Source organism: Ursus arctos, unplaced genomic scaffold (assembly GCF_023065955.2).
Source record: "Ursus arctos isolate Adak ecotype North America unplaced genomic scaffold, UrsArc2.0 scaffold_23, whole genome shotgun sequence".
In the NCBI taxonomy this organism is placed as follows: Eukaryota; Metazoa; Chordata; class Mammalia; order Carnivora; family Ursidae; genus Ursus; species Ursus arctos.
In genome coordinates this window covers 10,544,055-10,566,706 of record NW_026622908.1, presented here as the reverse complement: position 1 = coordinate 10,566,706, position 22,652 = coordinate 10,544,055, and the positions used below count along the sequence as shown (strand labels likewise).

Sequence of the window (22,652 nt, the reverse complement as noted above, 5' to 3'; positions counted from 1 at the left end):
CTGATGCCTCCAAAACAGAGAGAAGAACTTCATAGTAACAGGATCTGAGACCTCCATGACGAAAGCTACATTGTTCTTGGAGACCTCATGAGTGTCTGGGCCTTTTGCTCATAACAGAGGGAAAAGCACTTTTTCCAAGCAATGAACTAAGACATGAACACTCAAACCAAATTCTTTTTCCTATTTCCAAAGAGAAGCCCCCATCTTTACGTGCTGCATGAACACTAAATCAGCCAACAGAACCGTTTGTTTTTCTCAGAGTTCCCAGAACACTGCTCCCCCCAAACCCAAACAGAGGTGTAAGAAATTTCATCCAAAAGGGGCAACCAAAGGAAATCTCCATCCTTTCTCTGATATGAAGGTATTTGAAACTTCTAGAAATTCTACCTACTAGTAGTGTTGGAACTCTGCTTTATTAATCCTGGTTCTTCTCTGCTCCACTCCACTGTTCAACCCACCACAGTTATCTTTCAGAAGGCTAGAAATGTTTAGCTTGGTTCCACTTCCTCCAGGAAGCACCCCAGGCCTACTACCGATGTCCCGCTAATCTCCCCAGCACTGTCCCACAAGCCATCCGTCTATGTCCTGATAGTGTCTTATCCATGTGCCTAATGTGACTGCACGGAGAATCCTAGACACTGTAAATCACCTAACTTGAAAGTGAGCCCTCTGCAGCAGAGAGATCCCATTTACCACCACCCCAGGCACCAGCACTCAGCAACCGCCTAATGCATGTTTCCGTTAAAAACTATGAAGAAATGAAAACGCTTGAAGCCAGAAGTTCTTAACCTTTGAAATTTCCAGAGATGCCTTATAGCATTTCTTTTTGGTTTACCTTTTTTTAACTAGTGTTTATTTTTACTTCCATTTTGTTAAACTTACAAGCATATCAAACCATCAATCAGAGCTGCTGAGAAAATTAGTACTGCCTAGCTAAATTGCTATGAATTCCAAACAAAAGCAAAAACAAAACAAAACAAAAAGATGTTTTAGTTAGCTGTATATCAGCATGTTGGTAAAATCGTGTGACTTTCTAAAATATTTTTCAAAACTTAAAACTCTCAAATGAATTGGAATAAAAAAAAACTGACTATCCCCAATACGTCTGAGGGGCCAATGGGACATACAACCAGGGCCTTGAAAATGGCAGTGTTTTGGCCACTGATGCTACCCTGGAGAGCAGTATCTTAAGAAAATATAAAATACAAAGTGTGTCTTCTATACAAAGCACATTACTGAAGAGTAATTTATAATAGTGAAAAGCGGGAAAATTGGGGAATAGTTAAATAAGTTATGCAAGCAAGAGCCAAACAATGGAACACCATCAAGATCATTGAAGTTTATACAACTGGGGGGTGGACTGAAGGAGGGCATGTGATGCAGTGAGGACTGGGTGTTCTAGAAGACTGAGGAATCACTGAAGTCTACCTCTGAAACTAACACTACACTATGTTAATTAATTGAATTTAAATAAATTTTTTTTAAAAAGTTTATACAGTGTTCTTTAAAGCACAGGAATATATTTAAGTGATAATAGTAAGTCAATGGGGGCACCTGACTGGCTCAGTTCGTAGAGCATGAAACTTGATCTCAGGGTCATGAGTTCGAGCCTCATGTTGGGCACAGTCCACATACATATGTAGAAGTCAATGAAGTAGGATAAACATTATCTGCACAATAAGATCTCAACTTCACACAAAAATAGAATTTAAAAAATGAAATCCACTGAAATTTCAAGAGTGACTGTTTCCAAGTGGTGGTTATTAGGAGAGATTTTTTCCATCATCTTTACTCCTCTGAGTTCAAATGTTTTGAAGACCCAGTGACGTTGATATTTTTGGTGGAGAAATGATCTTGAATGAGGACATGTTTCTAACCTAGACTCTTGCTACAGAAGACCCTACAGTTTGATGAAAAGACGATGGGCTTTGCAGTCAGGCACCGCTAGTTTCCTAGCTCACCGCGGTCACTTACTAGGTCTGTGAGTTAACTTCCCTAAGCTCCCTCTAAGACAGGGATAATAATCCCCACCCGAAAGGACTGCAGGGAGCAGTCAGTAAGCGAACATAAGTGAGGTACCCACATAGTAACTGGCACATACCAAGCGTTCTTAATGATTAATGACAGCTTTGGCTCTTACGGCTGGTCTCCAGGCTCACTGCACTATTTCAGATAAAATTTTTTGTAAAACAGAGTAAGAATATTTAAATCTTGTAGCTTGGACAAGCCAACTCTGAAGGCAGTCGTGTCAGTATCGTAACTGAAGCTCACCTCGAAATTCCTAACAAAGGCCTTTTAGTAACAGGAAATCTGGCCAAGACCTCAGAAACCCTAAATACAGAATCTGGGCCTTAAACTTCATCATTCAGAAGGGTAGGGATCAAAGCACACGGAGCTTTGCAGTTGTGACCTCACAGATCAATACAACCCGTTACACCAGGTGTTTGACCCTAGACAAGTAGTTAATCCCTGTGAACACCAGTTCTTTCTACAGAGAATGGGAAGAATAGTAATTAGAGTTGATATGAGGGGTTTTTTTTAATAGCCTATGTAAAGTATCTGCACATCAGAGATTAAAATATAGAAGTTTTTCTTGTCATACATTTAAGATCAACTTCTGGTACTTCATGTCATCAATATTCATCAGCTGGGGCCTGAACATTGGCGGGGGGGGGGGGGGGGAGGGCGGATCTCAAAGCCCATAGGACCATTCTGACCCTCAGTCAGTACTTACGTCGGCAGACCTTACAGCACTGGCCCGCAATGTGCACAGGAAGGGAGTCTGGGGAGCAACTGAGAGGGGGACAGGACATCCTTCGACATTCGACAGCGCCACTCTGAAGAAGGAAGGACAGGGAAAGGAATCTCAGAAGTGCCCTTGGAAATTTCCCGTTGTGGCAAAAGCTCACTTCTCATCCCAGAAACCTCATCAGGCAAAGAGAAGCAATGTGAGGAATTCCCAGTCTACTCCAGGATCACAAATGAAGTATTTTCTCCAGCCCAAATGAACCTGTGCCACCTCAATTACTTTTCTGATATACATCACTGGCTTCATTCCACCTGCCCATGTGGGCTAAGTAGATTAGGCAGAAAATAAAAGCCTATTTTTACAAGAACATAAATAACACCTTTCGCAGACCCTGTCAATCATTATCGAGGCTCTAACAATCTATTTTGTATTTTCCCCAAACAAAGGCATTCTTCAGATATTAATCAAATAATTTCAGCGGCACAGAGTTGACATACTAATTTTGGGGGTGCTCTTGAATTCTCTGAAACAGATGGAGTATACAAACAATGGATACCCTGGAAGTTGGGGTGAGGGTAGGGGGGAGAGCAAGCCTTGCGAGTTTCTGAAACACATGACAGATACCTTGTAAACTGTAATAAAAACATCTAAAAACTAATTAATTATACCCCCTTTTAAAATGTATTCTAGTAGTGAAAAGTTGTGAATGAAGCTAACTGTCAGGATGCTTAAAAATCACAAGAGTCCCTTCCTCCATCTGATACTCTCAATCCTCAAACTCCAAAAAGTAAGTTTGTTAGTAACAACGTTAGGTCATATTAAAGTGTGTTGTCGAATAGAAGCTGATTTTAATTTCCAAGTATTTACAGATGAAATGACACTTCCAGGTTCCCCTCACAATTGCTCAGGTTGCTGGGCAGAAGTTTTGTAGAAAGATCCGAAGGACTTCTTGAAGTCAGCATTGTATATTGCAAGACCAGATTATACAGTAAGTAGTGAAAATGCCCCCTTACAACTATGTTTATTTACAAAAAGGCTTACTCTGCAAGTGCAGTTCCGGCAGTGATCCCCGTCAACCCAGGAGTCTTGATCTCGATAGAGAAGTCCACTCACTTGACAGGTCTTCTCGCAGTGACAGTTTTCCAACTGACTAAGTCTTGTCTCTGCATAGTTTAACTGCAAATAAGAGTTACTAGGTGTAATTACTTTCATTCAGTTGCAAAGTTCTAACAAAGCTAACAGCAATGGGGGGGGTGGGCAATCCAAGGAGGAGGAGGAAAAAAAAAATGCTCAGAGCCGCTAACTCATTCTTAGCCAGATTTAAAAAAAAAAAAAAAAAGGTGGAATCAATCTAAGCTGAAGACATATTGACTCCTATGGTCTAATGAGCACCAAATGAGACATTAAACTGTATCTCAGGGACCTCATGGGTGTACATAAACATGTGTGCTTCCAGCTCAAGCCCACACAGAAACACTCATAATGAATACGTTCTCAAGGACTCATTACAATGTTTACAGGAGATCTAATCAGCAGCTCCAATGCACTTACATTTATCTCCCACCATTCTCTCCCTGTTTGCACACTAACCAGAGTGTCACAGTTTTCAGGCTGGGAAGTCACTGCTTCCTCTCTTCTGAAAAATTCCTGGGAGCTGGGGCCAGGAAAAGGGAAATGCATACAAGGATCTAGTTTCTCCCCTACGTAGGATCCCCCAGAATGAATGCCCCAGGAATCCACCTTGGTGTTCAAAGGTGAGGAGAGGCAACCAAACCCTTAGGTAAGATCAGGATTTTGGAGAGAAGTTTTTTTTTTTTTCATTTTCCTAAGTCACCCAGCTATTATCAGTGATCATGGAACCTTAGCATCTCTGACTTGAAAAGGGTTATAAAGTTTAAATGTTGTGACAAGTAAGCCCTTCCAGTGATTCACCAACCTCTCTTTGCAGGTCTACAGTGGCAGAACGCTACCCTTAAAAACTTTTTTTTGGTTAGCTCTGGATGTTTGAAACCTTTCTTGGTATAAGCTGTGAACTCTCTCCCCACTCATCCTATTTGACCTAGTTTTGCCTTATAACCCATCCTAAGCAATCTACTCTCTTCAAACATCTGACGTTAGCCTGTCTTCACACCTGCTCTGGGCCACACTCAGTACCACTAGGTTCACTGAACAGCTCTCATGATAGGAGTCCACTCCTCTCTCCTGATCACTTTCCATGCAGCTACTGCACTTGCCTTCAAACATATGGTGCCAAAAAAATTCAGCTTTGATAGAATCTCACACATACTCAAGTGTAACTCAATCCAATAGCTGTATTGCCATTTTCCCCTTTTCTTTAGAGACTGCCGTGACTGAAAAACAAATACTACTTTATAAAACTCCAAGGAGTTTCTATTTTCCTTCTCAACCATACTTACACCTCTGTGTCTTCAATATTTTCCCCACATAGATCAAGCCAATCTCTGATCCAAGTAAGACTATTTCAAGCCAATATTTTGGATATAATGGTTGAATATGGGTTGCGGACTCCCAACATCTTTCTCTAACTACGGTTCCATTCCATACATGTTCCTCTCAATTACTCCTACCAGCACTGCCGAGCACCATTCTCTAAAAAGGAAACCCACAGCTTTTGTCATTTATTTCATTCTCTTCTTTCATTCTGTTCTTCTCTCTCAAGAAGAACAGTTCCCCATCTGCCTTTTGTGGGCAGTACCAATGGGCAGGGAAAGAAGCAAATAGGATGCTAGACAAACCATATGCACCATCATCAGCCCCCCAAAAACTCGGTGTTAACTATGCCTAAAATATTAGCTTCCTAGGAACCCTCCCATACGCACAACCTTCCAAAAATTCAGATGCATGTAAAGCTCTAGCTTTATTAGAGTTTCTAGAATCCATGATAATTAAGTTCTTTGGGAATTCTTTAGGGAACACATCAAATACACTTCTTAGAAATTGGTGAGGTCAAGTGAGTAAAACCACATATAAGAGGTGGTAAGAAGTGACAACTTATCGCGTGTTACTTTTACTTCATTTCTATAGCCCCTGTACTTCCTACAAAAGGGTAATGACTGATGGATGACCTTGGGGTGAAAAAGAGTTCAACTAGACCTGCATCCCTCCTAAAAGCAGCTGAGAACAGGGTATTTGTGAGAAGAAATGAGCCTCCCTCTGAAAATCTGGAACAATCTACTGCCTGCACCACTCCAAAAACGTCTTAAAGACTAAATGACCCGAAAGGCAATTCTGTGACTGCCCAAGTTTCCTGAAAACCCAGGAATTTGCCTAAAGGCAGTATTGTCAATTTCCCATACTGTCCAACAAAAACGGAGCTACAAAAGCTCACCTACAAAACTCAATACCAAGAAAACCTCGGTGTTAAAGGAAGCCATTCTCAGGGCAGATGTTTCCCTGTTGAGCTCTTTATATTTTTAATATATTTAGCCTTTTCTGACAACACTAAAAAGCCCTAATCTCCGTAATAAGAAAAGCGCATGAGACAGACACAAAAGTGAAGACATATTAAGGCGAAAAGCTAATTTTTCAAAGACTCTTAATATGTAACTTTGCCTTCATTTTTCCCCCTGCTAAATCCTAGGATAAAAGGACAAAACAACTCTGAACCAAAAAATGAATTACAATTTGTCACTGGTATTAGCATGCTGAATTTACCCAAATTCATTTTCAAAAGCTATTTCTACACTACCTGCCATTTCCTCCAAGAATGCCTACAAATCCAAAATAGATCCAGCAGCAAATCTACATCTCTATTCAGTCTTACCTTTGTTCACGCATTTATCTAAGCAACCACGGACAGAATCATTTATTCTTAAGTCTACACATTCGAAGACAGACATCAGAGGCCTTTTTCAAAGTAAGAGGTCAACAAATGGATGAGTACATTAGTCATGCAGCGGGTTGCGCTTTTCTTTCTTTGAAATACTATTTATTTGGCATTTGCTACATTGAAGGGAAAAAATCTTTTATTGCGTTAAACCTTTAAGCTTAACCAGAAAAATCACTATTGAGCTCCTCGCAACAATGAAAGTCTCAAAATTAAATATGTTACAAACTGAAATGCCACTCCAAGTGCTGCTTGATTTGCATAAATAGATTTGTCAAAGATTTGAATAGAAGTAATCAAATTCCCGGTCTCCAGCATCTCTTCTTCCTGAGCGTGAAGGCGGAATGCAATTACAGGACAGGTGGGATGCAAGAGCAAGACAGGTCCTGACCCCATCACATTGCGGTACCTGGCCCAGCAATGGGGTTGTTCCCACACTGTCAAGACTGAGAGAACTTCCAGAGCAAGGCAGGGATTGGCGGTGTCTTGGACATGGCTTAGGGAAGGTGACAGAAGACAGCTTCCCTGCACCTTCCCCACCCTGAAAAAAGGTTCATTTTGCCAGAATGCCAGGATTCTTCAAAGAGGGCTCTTATGTACCCTGACCTGTAACCTGAAGGTATGCGCAAGCTGGTCCCGTACTCAGCAAGGGCACAGACATTCTCCAGCACCCCCTGTCCTGGAGAGAGAAAAGAAACAGCAGGCCCTCCTGGGCAGACCCTGGGCTCATCTGATGTCTGCATCTGTTTGATGGGATTATGGCTACCAACTCCTGTCCAGCTTCTGCCCTGGGCTTGCTCTCTGGTAGAAGGCCATGGCTTTCCACTAGGACACCATGTAAGGACTCTCCGCTGCTTCCCAAGACCTCCTGGTACCTAACTCTAAGACCAAGAATCTGACAGCAACTCGCAGCTGTTGCCAGGCTTCGTGATGTCAAGCCACAAGGCAAGGTGGGCATCTTCTTAGAGACCATCTTCCCCTCGTGGCTGCCTATTTTTTTCTAGGTTTAACAACATAAAATGAACAACCACAGCTTATTGAGTGCCTACTGTGTGCCATCCACCAAACCAGACCTTTAAGTCTCACTTGCCTGGTCTCATATCTTCATAAAAGCAAAATTAATTGTCACCCTTTTATAAACAGGCAAACAGCAACTGAGAAAAGGTCAATGAGCCTCCAGGTTCCCACCTTGATGGCTGCACAGGGTGCAGGGGAGAGGAGGTAGGGAGCAGGGTCTGCCCATGTTGGGAGGTCTTAAAGGAAACTCCTCCATAAAGATGCGGCCCCCAAGGCCTGTATCCTCAGTTTAAGAGTACACATAAAGGAAACAAGGTTTGCACCAAGCAAAGAAGACCTTCCTGTTCAGACCTTGGCACAGGCAAGAGGGAACTATCTTCCTTGAGAATTCTTGAAGAATTCTTGGCTGAGAATTCATCTGGCCTATCCCAGGTTTGCAGTGCGATTCTGAGCAGCCTCTATGATCTGAAAACCTTTAAGGAGATCATGGAATATAAGGTGGCCCTGCATGGTCCTGGCAGAAACACACACCATGGGAACCCAGGACTCGACATCTCAACAGATTTCCAAGGAAATCAATCAACTACAACCAAAAGGGTAAGTTCAGGAGCTTTGTTCTTGCCCTGACTTTCCCCCTCCAAAAGCTTCTACAAGCTCAATGCTCATGTTTCACTCCCAACAGGTACCATCTGAACACACATTCCTCAATTTGCTTTGCTCACTGTTCTCACCTCTCTCTCCATCCCCACTCTGGTAGCAGCCAACCTGCCTCTCTCCATCTGTCATTCCTTCTTTACTTCTTTTCTCTTTCCCATCCTCCCTTGTCCAACTACAAACTTTCTTAGTCAGAATCTGAGCCTGAGTCCCAGCTTTCAGAATCTGAGCCTGAGTCTCAGCTCCACCATCCATGGTCTTGGGAAATGTTAACATAACATTCCTGGAACTGAGTCTTCTCATCGGGGAAGGGGGCTAATAAATCAATCCCACTCACAGGACTGTTGTGAGGATTAAAGTGATAGGGAATACAAAACATTTAAACACTGTTACTAACACACAGCAAATACTCAATAAATATTACCTCCTACGACTGACTTTCCAGCTTTTTCTAAATTAGGGGTTGACAAATTAAGACCCATGGACCAAATCTGGCCCACCACTCATTTTCCTCAGGCCTGTGAGCTAAGAATGATTTTTCATTTTCAAATGGTTATATTTTAAGTGACTATATTTAAATAAATATATACGTAATATTTTCTATTTTGCCTCTTGGCCTGCAGAGCTTAAAATTAACTAGCTAATCCTTTCCAGAAAAAGTTTACCAACGTTCCTCTTCTAGATTATCGTAGATTGCAAAATTTTGCAGTGAAAATGGAAGTTCTCAGTTTTCTAATTATAATTCTATTCACGGTTTGGAAGAAACAGACTTATAAATCTTCCGAAGTGCCAGAGGCGGGATTTAGAAGGTGGATGAAACCATTTTCTGCTTGCAATTGCCCACAATTAGATATCTACTGCCTCACAAATGCCCATTTTACATAATAATGTTTGGAGGACAGGGCTCAATGTGGCTCCTAGATAATGTATGGCTAAAAAGAGAAAAATGGCATTCTCTGAGAAGGAAAGAACAAGAAAGAAAGGGGCATCCTTCAAGCCGGGGAACCACAATCACCTGAGACTGAGTGGCATGTTTCTTGTTCCAAAAATTCGGTAGCAAGCTAAAATATAATTAACACTATTGAGATCAAGCTGTTCCAGACAAAATAAAATACAAGTCTCTATATGCCACAAGATGGGAAGGCAAATAATTGGCTGCATTTCACATTTCCACGTATTCTGAACTGAAAAGCTAATCCTTCAGCTCGGAAGTCTTACGGTCTCTCACAAAGGTCTTCGTCTCTCCTTTCCAGACAAAAGACGACTTGGCCAAAAACCTAGTTTGAAAGAGAAACCTTATCTTCGGCAGCACAACCGATGGGTCCAGAACAGCCCTGCCTCCCAGTTTCTTACCCAACAGTTTGTTTGTTTGTTTGTTTGTTTGTTTGTTTGTTTTTCCCCATGTGCCATGGCTGATGGCTGGGAGCAGGTGGAATAGGATTAATGTATCATTTTCACTGTTATTAATATTCTGCCTTTCTCAGAGTATAATGTCTCTTAGGCCCAAACTAATTCCTTCTTCGCCCTAGGCTGGGACTCCCGTCCAGGACTGATTGGTATCATAACGACAGCATTACTGTCAACACAGGGCTCCGGGCTTTTCATTACGAATCTAAACTTCACATATTAAAGCCCCTAACTGTTTACACTTAGGGCTCCACCCTCGACACCTTGTGGAGCAGAAATCATGTCTTGTTCATTACCACCTCCTTTGTGTCTGACACAGAGCCTGGCAAACAGCAGATCCTCGAAAGACAGTTGTTAATTGGATGATGGAGAAGAGAAAAAGATGTACAATTATAAAACTGAATGTGTTAAAAGGCAAACTTTGCCTCCTCCACCGTGTAACTCAAGACCAGTCCTGAAATGAATCACATCTTAGAAAAGTGATATAATGCCTTCTCGTGACAGTAATCTGTTCCTAGCAATGGCTCTTTTGCCCTTCTGATTATTGGCAATTATTCTTACATTCAAAATGCATTAACTTTTAAGCAGCAGTGCCTCTGACCATATATCATCTCGCAGTGTTACTAGTTGAATGGCCAGTGGGCAAATTCCTTTTCCTCTTCCAGGGAATCTACAGTGATACATATGGCCTTTTTCTACCAACCATTCTTCAAGTAAACATTTTGATACAGCCTAATAGTATCAAAGAGGTAAATGGTTATGTTTACTATAGGTAGCCCTATTTCAAGTAAGAATAGACCGTTTTTATAGTAACATATTGCAGATGCCAAGGCTAAAAATGTTTCCATTATAGCGTATCGCCTGAAATTCCACATAGGATGGAGAAAGAAATGAAACATCACGAGTGAAATTTAGATACCTACTTTTGCAGTCATCTTGGCCAAAAGCTCTTGCAAATCCATTATTCCTTGCACCAGGCTTAAGAAATCACTGCAAGTTGGACAAGCTCAATAGAGAAAATACAAGAAATGTTAATACAGTGCTAATACAATAAAGAAATTTTTACAATAGTAGTTGGTTGGCTATGTTGCTTTTCTGGTTAAGTATTACTTTGCAATTGGAGTGAAATCACCCAGGATTTCAGGTCTCGGTTTTTTCCTTTTATTAATAAGAGGAAAGAAACAAACAGGAAAAAAGGACTATTAACTGAAAAGGCAATAGGACATTTTTAAATTAAAATTAAGCCCTCGTTTTTATTGAGAGGTGACTGGAAAAATGTGAATTATATAGAAAAGGAGAAACTAAACTCATATCTTAGCCAACCAATTTAAATAAATGTTTACTATTTATACTATCATATTAAAACTCTCTTCCTGTATCAACCCACAGAACCCAAATGGCTAATGTAGTCTTTTTCTTACCTTCCAATGGTAATTCTACAAACACATAAGCTTTTTTAAAACTTCAAAGACACAGAACCATATAGTATAGATAATAAATTATCTCCCTATCCCCACTACCTCAGAAGTCAACAGTTTTATGCTTCGGGTGACATGTTTATTACCAATAAGCTACATGATATTAGACATATATAAATGCTTCAAGTTGCTACTTACTGCGATTCAGGTTCGGACATTGAGTTATGTATCCATTTGGCATAAAGATGATTTTCCCATCTTGGATGATTCCCTTGATAACAGAAGAGAGAGGTGTTGAACAAGATGACGGTCACCAGTTCCAATGGCCCCAGTGTAGTCACATGCTCTCTGCAGGGCACATTATTTTTTACAATACTGGTATCCTCACTCTAAAGGTAAGTTTGCCTGAGTCTCCAATGAACTACTCCAAACCATCCTCCTGTGGAAATCTCGAAAAGTACGCGCATCTTGAGAAAGATATCATTAGGCACCCCTGGTGGATGTTAATGACACTGTAACAGGAAGGATCTACCAGTAAATGTTCTTCAACTATTGAACCAAAAAAGCACTGATGAAACAAAAATTTCCTCAATGCCTTAGTCATCCTGGAACATTAAATTTTGCTAACTTAAGTGATTTTTTTAAGCGAGGGAGAAGAGACAATACAAATATATTAAAGTTTTTTGATTTAGTCGAGGAAATAAAATGAACACGGAGAGAACTGCATACAATATTCGCTCTCTGCTGAGTAACATGAGTGTTTGTTGGTGAGTCTTAAAACTTGCTCAACATCTCACTGTGAGTAAAAGGCGGGGCGGGGGGAGGGGGTGTTTTAATTCTGTAACTTAGCCTGGAAGAACAGCCCTGATTTAAGAAAGTCTTTGAGACTACCATCTTGCAATGACAATAATGACTTGACTTTTGGATTTTTTTAGTTGAACATCAAGGTTTTGGTTTTAGGGGATTTTTTTTTTTTTACTTCTTGATTAGACGGAAGAGAGATTACAGAACAGATGGAATATGCGGAAGCCAGTTCAGAATATTGAGCTTAATCTGTAAATAAAATATAGGCCTAAGATCGTGCTGCAAGTCTTCCAGAGGGGGTAACATTTATGTGCTCATCTTCTAAACTGACAAATGCTGTTCTCTGCTTGTTTATTTCAAAATGAAATATGAATTGGAAACATGAATAGAAATAACAGGATCATAAGACCTCTTTCTCAGAACTGGATATGTTTATTAACCTTTTCCTCTTTGAAGATGATGCAGTATTTGTGATTTTAAGAGGAGACAGCCTCCGCATGGGGAGGAAGCCCCTGCCACTGCCCAATACGAATTTGTGGTCTCTTGTAGAGAATTCCAGAGAGCAATCCGTGGAGCACTACCTAAGCCAATCAGCTTCTCCCTGGCACAAAGCTGCTCAGTTTCTCAAAGCAAGTTCATGCCTTTGAGTGCCCAGGGCACCTTTCAAGCACATTTGAGAAATAGGAGAAAAGCATGGGGTTGGAAGTCAGGAGGCCTGGGCTCAAGTTCTGGATCCATCTCAAGCTAACGGAGTAAACTTGAAGCAGTCAGCCAGCCATCCTCTCTGAGCTTCAGTCGCTTTCTCTGGGGGGAAAAAGGCTGGATGCAAAAGCTAAAGGTCCTTCCAGCACTCAACCTCTGGGTCAGTGGAATAGGCATTCAAACCAAGATGGTCACACTTTAGATTTCCGTGCTCTCACTACCTTTCAAGGTAAACAAAAAATTAGACAAAGCTCTAGGTTTCCATCAAAGACCCTTATAGAGAATGGAGACACACATCAGAAATCATCTGTCTGATCTGAATAGGTTGACTCTGGGTGAATTCATGGTAACCGACTATCCCAGGTCTGCTCAGGATTTAGTGTTTCCCAGGACCTAGGACTTCCAGTGCTCAAACAGACCCATAGGCACAAGGGGACAGTTGATCGCTGCAGGAGATGTGGAAGTGGAGAAAGCACATGTACCGGGCAAAATCAGGCCCATCTATTACGTGTTCATCAGAAAAACCTAAATCATTCTTATTTTTCATCAGCCGTGGAAATGGCACTCAAACCCAGAGTATACTTGTCACAGTATTAATTACCTTTCCAAAAATGAATGGAAAATCCATTTGAAAAGGCTATCCCCTCTATTCACTCAGTAGCAATGTAACTTAGTACATACCAGTTCTCCTTTTCCTATTTTTAAAGGTGACTACTGATTTTAGTTACATTGTAAATTACAAATTGCCTCTCCCACACCTTTCTTCCACCTGCCCCCATCATCATTTCTGCCTTTCCACTTTTAATCTGACCCACACAGGGGTGTTACACAGATCATTAGGTGAAGGTCAATGATGTTGACTTGAACACAAACAGAAATAAGAGCTGACAGCTTCTCAATGCCCATTAACACCAAAATTCAAAGTACTTGGTATTTGTTTCTGAGGAAAGGTCATGGGGGTCAGCCCACATACTGGCATGAATACTTGTTCTTGCCAAATAAATCAAGGTGGAAATGTAATTTATTTGAACGGATGGAATTCCATGCTAGACTGAAAGAAGGATGGCCATACATTGTACAAACACCAGCTGCAACCCAAAGAAGTCTGAGCATGTGTGTGTATACACACACACGCACACACACACGCATATATATCCTAGCACCCTCCCCCAGAACAGAAACAAGAAGGTTTTGCACTGAATTGCCATATGAACTCTTCTGTACCTGGACCTTTGGCAAAAGCAGCATTTGCTAAGCATGTAGTTTTCTTTAGAAAATGAAAGACGTTTTACAAAGTATAAACCCATAGAGAAGCTCGCTCTTATTTCTCACAGCAAAGTCATCTATGACAGTTTCTATTGATGGTAATGTTCCTTCAAGTCCGCAACTTCTCCCGAAGATGAAATAAGAACAAGAATTCCTATTTGTTCTTATTCAACTTTAAATGTATTTACACTTAACTGAAAAATGCAAGTCTGGCAGGGCATTTACAAGCGGGCCTCACCTGATCTCGTTTTTTCAGACCTTTGCTGTATTTCACATCATTAATCATAGCAGTGCTTCCCAAACTTTGAGTTTCTTAAGAATCGCCCTGAGTAAAACACCTCAAGTTTGAGTAAAAACCTTGAGTTTAACATTCAGATTCCTGGGTCATCCCTCTCACTCTGTTTCAGGAGGGTGGAGGGCCCCAGAAACTTCATTGTTAAAAGCTATCCAAGAGGATTCTAATGAAAAGTCAGAGTCCCGCTTTAAAAAACCCTGCTCTATTGTCAATCATTTGTGGGTTTTCTTTTGGGGGAGGAGGAGAAGCAGGAGGCTTTATTCATTAAAAGTTCACAGTGGTGAAAATAGCATCATCCAAATCCTAATATATGAATAAAATCTCTGATCTGGAGCTGAATTGCAACCAACAGAATTACTCAATTTTAGACACAATGAAGGCGAAGTCATATTTTCATTTCAGTGTCCCCTGCAGCTTTTATTATCGTATATTTCACATAGCAGGCACAATAAATACTTGAAAAAGCATCAAATTCCTAAAAGCTATGAATTCGAGAATATTGAGCAATATTTTCAGAGCTGGTAGAGTCTGTAAAGATCATGTAGGATATCAGTTTTTAAACTAGGGGTACATACTAGAATTTTAGAGGAGGTTGGGGAGAATGTCAGATATGTTTTGAAAAAGCTTCCGGGCTGATTTTGATACATCCAATGAGAGCTACTGATGCAGGGCCAGATCACCGGTCACTTGACCTATGAAAAACCTAAGGCATTGGCAACCTAAGTAGCTTTCCTAAAGGACACCTTAATCTTAGGCCATTAACTACAGCTCTACTAACCCCGAAACCAGCGCTAAGCTATTCTAACAGGGTTTAAGGAGAAATAGATCATTTGAGAAAGTCTCATAGTTACATGGGCTAACAAGATGTTGCTAGAACAAGGTCCTGTTGTCAAAATGAGGTTTTATCTTAATTGCTTTAACAGAGAGATACTTAATCAACCGAACATAAATTATTTGCATTAAATGCCAACCGTTTGCTGAAATAGTGTTCTGGTGAGGGCAAACAAGAGATCCTTTTAGGTAGCTTAATATTCTCCCCTGCAATCTTATTTACACTATTAATTTGCTGAACAATCCATTTTCTCATTGTTCCTGCAATGCTAAAAGCTGGGAATCTAAATAATCCCAAAAGTGCAAAGCCCACATTAATAAACTTTCATTATTAGTACAGGTGAAGGGGGGGAATGGATGTTTTTTTCCTTTGTTGAATCCACCTGTTGCCAGCCTCCACCTCCTACACTCAGCTCACAAGGCACTACTAAATAAATTTGCACCGGGTAGGTCGTACCTTATGTGTATTTGTTTGGGGAACTAACGCTCGTTGTTTCCATTGTTCCAAGAACATTTCTCATTCCACAGTAAGAAATATACAAAGATGCAATAAAGATTAGAAAAATTATACCATTAGGACCCTCTTATGTATGGAATAGTGAGATTAGGCAAGACCTTCTAACATTCAGAGCTTTCTGATACAAATAAAAGCAGCTTTGCCACCAAACAAATGCTAATTTTTTTAAAGCCCTTATTTCCCTGCGGATCTCTGTTTACATTGAAGAAAATGGTTCTCTCTTTTTGTATGCTAAAACACTGAAACAAATTGCTTTGAAAGGGAAGGGGGGTGGGGAGAGTTCCTGCTGGGCATGTAAATATACCGAGGAAGATGTGTTCTGTTTATAAACTGGCAAGGACCCAAGCTTTGGCAACAGGCTAACAAAAAGTAAGACTTGAGAAACTCACAAGGAGGATTTTCAAAATGCAACCAATTATGTATTTCTGCCCTGAAGACAGTTAATAAAATATTCCAGCTTGCATAAAAGCCAAGAAAGACACTTGTCGACTTTCATTACAATCAATAAAAACTGTCAGCTCATTAGCATACCATTAGCTGTCCTGCTGTTTCCAAAGTCTTAATGCACAGAAATATTAATCTACAAATGTATAAGATTCCCCAGCTCTGTACTTTGACTTTCTGCATGAAAGGAAAAATATGAATTAGAGATGGGAGGAATCCAATACAGCTTCTTTTTCTATGTGCCTATAAACATATGTTTACCATCTGTGGAATTATGGGAACCAGATGAGGTTAAAAAAAAAAAAAAAAAAAACAGCAGCAGCTGTGGCACAAAAAAAATTGTAATCAATTCCACTTCCCAGTGACAGCTCAGCTGTTAAGGAGACAGTGATGTCCAGGTAAGGGAAAGGTTTCGGACCCGAGTCCACTGGACAGAAAGAGACAGACACAGAGAGCCTATCTTGGTCTCAGTGAATGGCTTTGGAATGGAAGTTATGTAAGAACACCCAAACCACTCAAGCATCACTGTGATTCACCTAAACTTGTTCTTTCTTTACCCTCTGAAAAATCACCACATAATCAGTTTGGAATCTGTTAAAGGGAAACTGAGCGGTAGTCAACCATCTCAATAATGAAAAACTTTTGACAATCAGAAGATTCGGATAAGCCTGTCATTACTGGTCAGCTATTTTCTCAGACAGCTGCTATTATAAAGGGAAGAGATCCCCACCTTTTGTTCGGGGTCTCTGATAGGAATCACCTAATGCTAAAGGTTCACATGCCAGGCGCCAAGCTTAATTCCCTCCCTCACTCTTTAACCAGGAGCACTTTTACTGCGCTATCCATAAAGACCTATCAAGTCCCAGAAATTAGGTTTGACACGAGTAGGCTTTTGCTTTTACTTTGCCTATGAAGTAACATATTAATATTTAAAATAGAGAATGATGATCTTTTAACCAGAAAACACATACGCATACTTAGTTGTGGAGTGAGAAAGCAGGCATGGTTCTTGGGACCCAGGAGGCAGCTTCTACAAGATAAATATTAAGAGCCTGAAGATATTCCAAGTCTCACCTAAGAGGTGCTTCCCTCCTCTGCAGGCAGAGTTTCGCAGCACTGGATGGACCCAGATAATTTCCATAAAGAGACACTGACATATGCGCCCTACCTGCGCCATCTCACCAAAGGACAGCCAGAAGCACGCTGGCTGACATACAAAATTCTAAGAGGGAGGGGAGTTTTGGAAGGTTCCTTCAAAAAACCCGTTTCTTGAGGCTCCTCTTATTGGCAACAAGGAGAATCACACTGTTCCCCAGAGGAGTGGTGTGGAAGTGCCAACCCCCTTCCGGTACTTCTCACTGGTACCACGTGTTCCTTTGGGGGGAGCTCCAGGAAAAGACAACAGAGTATGTCTCCTCCATGGGACATTGTGAAGTGAAATGTGTCCACCATCTAACACAGTGACTAGCACATGATAAGTAAGCCCCTAAAAAATATATGTTGAATGAATGCTTCAATGAATGAGCACAGACTCTGAACTTTAAGAAGAGCTAAGTTTAAACCCCATTTCTATCACTTACAAACTATGTGAGACTGACAATTTGTTCAACCCCAAGTCCCACTGCCCCTTCTACACAAGAGGGATAATAGCTACACCTCATGAGTAGGCTCTGCAGGTGAAACCTCATTAACAGAGATAATATACGTAGGGCCACACAAGATTTAGAACACAGGAAGCACTCAATTGTCAATACTCTTCTACCACCGACCACCCACCTCTGCAGCAAAATGACTGTCCAAGCCTAGGATCAGTCCTCGTGTTTTCTGCCTCTATCAGGTCCCTAGGCTCTTAAGGACAAGGTGCCTGTCATCCACAAGGAATCACACGCTCAGAAAGCTGGACTGAGTAACAGGACTAACTGCTGTCCCCTGTTCATCACAAGCTTGCAACTGAAACAGAAGTCCCTCAAAGGCAGGAAAAGCACCAATCACTTCTACAATGTACTGTTAACCATATGGGGAGCATTAAACACGTTACGTAACCAAGAAAGGGACGAGACACATGTTGCAAACCACTAAGTGTCAGGTGCTTTTTATATATATTCTTCTATAACCTGCATTATCTTCGTGAGAGAACTTTGCCATTCCACCAATAAAATGACATATGTCGCTGATATGTTCGATTTAAGAGTGTACGGTCTGCGAACCACATACCCAGTACTATTCTCAATACTTGCTGAACAACAGACTCAGTTCTAACTCTGATAAAGCTTACAATCTATAGAGTGTCCTCAATAATAAACACCCATATATAAGTTCCACCCAGAACCAACTACATAATTTGCCGAGTTCCTTGTTCAAAAAATTATTGAAAAGTTGAAGATAGCAACAGCAGAGAATGAAGCCGATCATGGGGCCTTCTAAGTTCAGCACCCTGAGGCAAGTGCCCATAAAGCCAGCCCTGCCTTCACCGGAGCCCACACCAAGTGATGAAGGAAATGGAGGCATCATAGTGGGAAAGTGTGTGGTAGAATGATTTCAACTGGATATGACTCCCTGTATACATATTTTTCTTTCCGCAGCTCAGACCCGTTAATTTCAACGGTCTCTAAGTCCAAGGATTCTTTCCTCAGCCTGTTCGAATCTGCTTTCTTCCAGTGAATTTCTCATTTCAGTTGTACTTCTCAGCTGCAGACTATCTGTCTGGTTCCTTTTTATAACTCCTGCCCCTTCAATGGATATGCTCATTTACTCAAACCTAATTTTCCTAATTTCTTAGTGCTTCATCACATTTTCCTTTAGCTCTTTGAACACAGTATAGGTTTTTGGAAATCTTATCTACTAAGTCCAATGTATGGGCTTCCTCAGGGATGGTTTTTGTCCATTAATTTTATTCCTGTGAATAGCAATACCTTGCTGTTTATTTGCCTTGTGATTTTATTTGAACACTGGCTATTTGAATATTTCAGTGACTTGAGATCTAGAGATAGAATTCTCTCTCTTCCCCAGGGTTTCCTGGGTTTTTGTTCAGTTTTTCTTTCACGTTGAATGCTACAATAGTGCACTTGTTGAATGACTTTCCTAATTATTTTTACAGAGACTATATTCCTTGTCATGTCTGGTCACTGACATCTGTCCCTGAGCTTGTGTTCAGATAGTTTTTAGATAGACTTTCTTGAAAACGTGGGTGGGGGTGGGGGGTGGAGAGAGGGAGGGGATGATGGAGAGAAGATGGAAAGAGGGAGGGAGGGACAGAAAGAGGAAAGGACAGAGGGAGAGATATACTGGAAGCCTCCCTCCTTCAATACTTAGCCATGCTTGCACTGATCCTAGGGATCAGCCCAAAGACAAAGCTAAGGGTGTTCCTCTGGTCTTTTCTGAACATGCATCTTGCTTTGGGCACACATATGGGTTTTCTAAGCACAGGTGCTGTTAAATGCCATAGTTGCTCAAAGAATCTCTCCCCTTGGCATTTCATCCTTGCTTTAGTGGTCTATGATGTGTCAACTGTACTCTTTCACCCCAGGTAACTGAAAAGTATTTGTCATGTGTGCAATATTTTCAGGTTAACACCTGCCATTTTCCTAGATTCAGAGTTAGACAAGTGTCTTGTATCAGTCCTTCAGGCATTCCTGGACAGAACAGACATATCAAATAATTTGTAGATAAGGTTTGCTCTGCTCCCTCCAGAACCAGGGACCATTCTCCCACACTGAGAACATGGACTGACATCATCAAGACTGCCACTGAGCTGAGATCAGCATGAGGGAAGGGTAGGTAGAAATGCCACAAAGCTTTCCCACTCTTTAATGCTGCTTTTTTTCTTGATTGAGAATTCACTTCGTTGCTATAAACCTTTGACTATTTTCCTAAATTTTGACAAAAGTTGGTTCTGACAATTTCTGCCTATTTTTGATGTTTCTGTGGGGGGGACAGAAGCTTGGAAGCGAGCTGCCTGCTATGCCATTTTGCCGTCATACAGCTACCTATCTTTTAGCAAGCCCTTCAAGAGACTCAGATGCATGGTAAATTTGGAGAGCCACTAATCTAAGAAGTCACTAAAACAGAAGCTAATTATCAACCATATATTACATTTCATGGATCTTTCTAGAGACCAAGTTAAAACTGCAATCTAGACCATCAACACATGTCTAGGTCAGTACACTCATAACTGAGCCTTCCAACGATCAAAATCAATAAGAAAGTCCTTTAAAAATATACAAATTATTGGGCTCTACAGTTCACTCAACGAGTAGTCAAGGTAGACATAGGAGTTTGAATTTTAAAGTCTTCCAATGTGATTTTGAGGTCTTTCTGGGGTTGGAAACCAGGGGTACACTTCATTACAGACCCAAGGCCCCCAAGAAAAGTGTAGCTTCACCAAAAATTAACTAGCTTACACAACAAGAAAGAGCATCAAATGTGAGTCAGTTTGGAACTAAAACATCTGGACAAATTTGTTGATTCTTAAAAACTTGGAAAATAAGGGAAAATGGAAAAGCCATGTGTGTGCAAATATGGGTGTGGATGGGTATGGATGTGTACATACATATACATAAATACAGGAGTTATCACCCTGAAAATGACATGTTTGAGTATTTATGACAAAAGAATTGAAAGCCAAAAAAAGCAAACACCTATAAATATACCACAAGCTTAAGAACTAAAATATCACTATAGTTGAAGCCTTCTGAGCGTCTATCCCTAATTTCCATTCCTTCCTCTTAGAAGTGAACACTTATGACTTTAGTGCTTATTCCCATGTCTTTATCTTTTTGCATATGTGGATGTATAAATACGCAATATGTTGAAATGGTTTATATATTTTTAAAGATTTTAGAAAGAGAGAGAGCACAAGTAGGGAGAGGGGCAAAGGGAGAGAGGAGAAAGGAAAGCAGACTTCCCGATGAGTGGAGAGCCTGACCGGGCCTTGATGTCGGGACCCCAAGATCATGACCTCAGCAGAAACCAAGAGTCAGACGCTTAACTGACTCAGCCACCCAAGCACCCCTGAAATGTCCTGCATTTTTTAATTATTTCATATCTTAGTTTTCTCCTGCAACTTCATTTAATTTTAGTGTTTATGATTCTACTACAATTTAAACATCATCCTATTGATTGATAACTTCCCCCCAAGTTTTTGAAAGTAAAAGTTCCTGTGATGATGACTGTACATCATAACTTCTTGAGTACATGACTAACAGTTTCTTCAATGTGTATAGAGGTTGCAGTCCTGTGTCATGAGATACACACACCTTAAATTTTTTTACAAAAACTCCTAGTTTCCCCTCTTAGTGGCTCTGCCAATTCAAGTTTCCACCACAGTGGCTCGATTAACCTCCCCCACACTGACCATCAGATTTTCTTTTTCACTTTCGCCAGGCTAATGGGTAAGAAATGGTATTTTATAATTATTTTAATCTGCATTTCTGAAATAACAACTGAAATTGAATTCCTTTTAATAAATTCATTGGCTATTCCACTTTGGAAAACTGCCTTTTTGTATCTTCTGCCTGATTTCTGATTCAGTTATGAGCTTCTTACTGATTTTAGCATTTCTTTAATGGATATTATTCTTTGCTAATTGATCTGGTGGCCAAAATCTTTGATAAACATATTAATCTTGTTTTGTATATTAAATTTCTCAATATTATTTTTAACGGCTTTATAGTTACTATTGCTTAAATTCTTTTCTACCTTGAGATCATAAACATATGGTTCCCATGTTGTCTTCTGACACTCACAAAGTTCATATTCAGGTATTTAATTCAATTGTAATCCTAACTGATTTTTGTGTATTGTTTCCAAATATATTAAAACTTTTCCTGACACTATACACAAAAATCAGTTACAGCAATTAGTATATACATGAAGTATTCAAATCAATGATTTTCTAACCATTTATTGAGGAATACATCTTCTCCTCATAGATCAGGAATGCCACTTCAGTTACGTACCAAGTTTCCAAGTATTTACATATAAAGTCTCTTCCTGGCCTCTGCATACTATTAGCTTGGTTCATGTGACAATCCTTACATGGCTATCAAACTCTATTGATTGTTCTAACCTTATATAATAAGACTTCATATCTCAAAGAAACAGTCATTCCTTTTACATCTTCAGAAATACTGTCTTTTCCATATGAATTTTACTTTTTTAAAATATTTTATTTATTTATTGGACAGAGTGAGAGACAGCCAGCGAGAGAGGGAACACAAGCAGGGGGAGTGGAGAGGAAGAAGCAGGCTCCCAGCGGAGCAGGGAGCCCAATGCGGGGGCTCGACCCCAGGACCCTGGGATTGCACCCTGAGCCGAAGGCAGACGCTTAACAACTGAGCCACCCAGGCGCCTCCATATGAATTTTATTATTTTTTTAAAGATTTTATTTATTTATTTGACAGAGAAAGACACAGCCAGCAAGAGAGGGAACACAAGCAGGGGGAGTGGGAGAGGAAGAAGCAGGCTCCCAGCAGAGGAGTCTGATGTGGGGCTCAATCCCAGGGCTCCAGGATAACATCCTGAGCCAAAGGCAGACAGTTAACGACTGAGCCACCCAGGCGCCCCCCCCCTCCCCGCCGCTTATGAATTTTATAATCAGCTTGTAGATTTTGTCAGAAAATAAAATCCTGTTGGGAATTTATTACATCATTCAATCTAGAAATCAATTTGGGAAAAAGTGACATTTTTAAGCCTTCCTCTCC

General features: G+C 40.6%; 1 protein-coding gene across 2 annotated transcripts in view; it reads right to left on the bottom strand.

Moving 5' to 3' along the window:
* The window catches only part of NELL1 (neural EGFL like 1), an 818,389-nt gene that overhangs the window by 623,530 nt on the left and 172,207 nt on the right, over positions 1–22,652 (bottom strand). For both annotated transcript variants that reach the window (XM_057317500.1, XM_048217676.2), the window contains exons 6-9: positions 11,291–11,363; positions 10,598–10,680; positions 3,791–3,925; positions 2,735–2,837 (exon numbers count right to left, since the gene is read on the bottom strand). In XM_057317500.1, coding sequence (XP_057173483.1) covers positions 2,735–2,837; positions 3,791–3,925; positions 10,598–10,680; positions 11,291–11,363 — 394 coding nt within the window. The remainder of the gene's footprint in view (positions 1–2,734; positions 2,838–3,790; positions 3,926–10,597; positions 10,681–11,290; positions 11,364–22,652) is intronic.